The sequence below is a fragment of the Sinocyclocheilus rhinocerous genome, unplaced genomic scaffold (assembly GCF_001515625.1).
Source record: "Sinocyclocheilus rhinocerous isolate Xijiao unplaced genomic scaffold, SAMN03320098_v1.1 scaffold542, whole genome shotgun sequence".
NCBI lineage: Eukaryota > Metazoa > Chordata > Actinopteri > Cypriniformes > Cyprinidae > Sinocyclocheilus > Sinocyclocheilus rhinocerous.
The window spans coordinates 66,751-68,279 of record NW_015638928.1 but is presented as its reverse complement, the minus strand read 5'-3'; the positions used below and the strand labels follow the sequence as shown (position 1 = coordinate 68,279).

The 1,529-nt window shown below is 39.2% G+C and overlaps 1 protein-coding gene across 1 annotated transcript in view; it reads right to left on the bottom strand.

Annotated features, from left to right (window-relative positions):
* The window catches only part of LOC107750024 (dual specificity protein phosphatase 7), a 15,919-nt gene that overhangs the window by 10,904 nt on the left and 3,486 nt on the right, over positions 1–1,529 (bottom strand). The window contains exon 2 of the mRNA XM_016565272.1: positions 510–938. Within this exon, the coding sequence (XP_016420758.1) occupies positions 510–938 (429 nt within the window). The remainder of the gene's footprint in view (positions 1–509; positions 939–1,529) is intronic.

The following is a 1,529-nucleotide window of genomic DNA, read 5'->3' as shown; positions in this document are numbered from 1 at the left end:
CTTTAGGATATTAAGTAAAGATCATGTTCCATTAATATATTTTGTTAATTTCCTACCGTAAATATATCAAAACTTAATTTTTGATTAGTAATATGCATTGCTAAGAACTTCATTTGGACAACTTTAAAGATGATTTTCTCAATATTTAGATTTTTTTGCACCCTCAGATTCCAGATTTTCAAATAGTTGTATCTCTGCCAAATATTGTCCTATCCTAACAAACCATACATCAATGGAGAGCTTATTTATTCAGCTTTCAGATGATGCATAAATCTCAATTAAAAAAAATTGACCCTTATGACTGGTTTTGTGGTCCATGGTCACATATAGTATGTAAACATACGCTTTTCTTTGGAATGTGATTAATGGTTTTGCAGCCCTAGACGTGTGAGGTTGCGGGGTGTCCTGAACTCAAACACATCCCGAGGTCACTTCCAGACACACAACGAAAATAATAAACCACAGCCTTGAGCTTCACAGATGTGAACGTCCAGGAGGCGGAAACTTACCGATGAAAGAAATGGCTTCAGGGAAAAACTGAGACAAGTTTTGGCTCCAGTGATCCGAGATGGGAATCTGCTTGTACTTGAACTCCCCGTCGTGCTCGAACATGTTGGGCAGGTTGGGAGTCACGTTCAGGATGTACTTGATGTTGTACTTGCCCAGAACGTCCAGGTTGGCGGAGTCTTTGGCACAGCCCAGGTAAAGATAAGGTAAGATCTGGACTGGGAATGCTGGTTGGTTACTGGGCAGCGGGCTGCCCTCGGACTCGGTGGCGCTGCCCGGTTCCCGGTCCGACTCGCCGTCAGAGCAGTCCGAACTGATGCGCAGGCCGCCGAGACCCAGGACAGACGCGGGCGGAGAGCTGCTCGGACAGGAGCAGTCCAGGTTCGTCTCGCAGTGCTCTGGGTATTCAGTCTGAAACTTGTTAAATCCTCCTAGAACAAGCCAGATAACACACGCTCATTAGCCAACACCTCCTCAACAGATCCTCTGACTGTACGCTACATTAATGCATTTGTTTGTACATGCATTACTTGGATTATAATATAGAATTATTAGCACGTAGTATGATTGATGTAAATAATGTGGTTATTAGAATTATTTGTCTATAGCAAGATGTTATAACATTCCATAAAACTAATTAGTATTATGTACACTACCAGTCAAAGTACAATTTTTATTGTTTTTTAAAGAAGTCTCTTCTGCTCACCAAGCCTGCATTTATTTGATCCGAAGTACAGCAAACACAGTAATATTGTGAAATATTTTTACTATTTAAAATAACTGCTTTCTGTTTGAATATATTTGAAAATGTAATTTATTTCTGTGATCAAAGCTGTACTTTCAGCATCATTACTCCAGTCTTCAGTGTCACATGATCTTCAGAAATCATTCTAATATGCTGCTGCTCAAGAAACATTTCTGATTATTATCAATGCTGAAAAGAGTTCATTTTTTTCAGGATTCTTTGATGAATAGAAAGATCCAAATATCAACATTTATTTGAAATAGAAATCTTTTGTAAC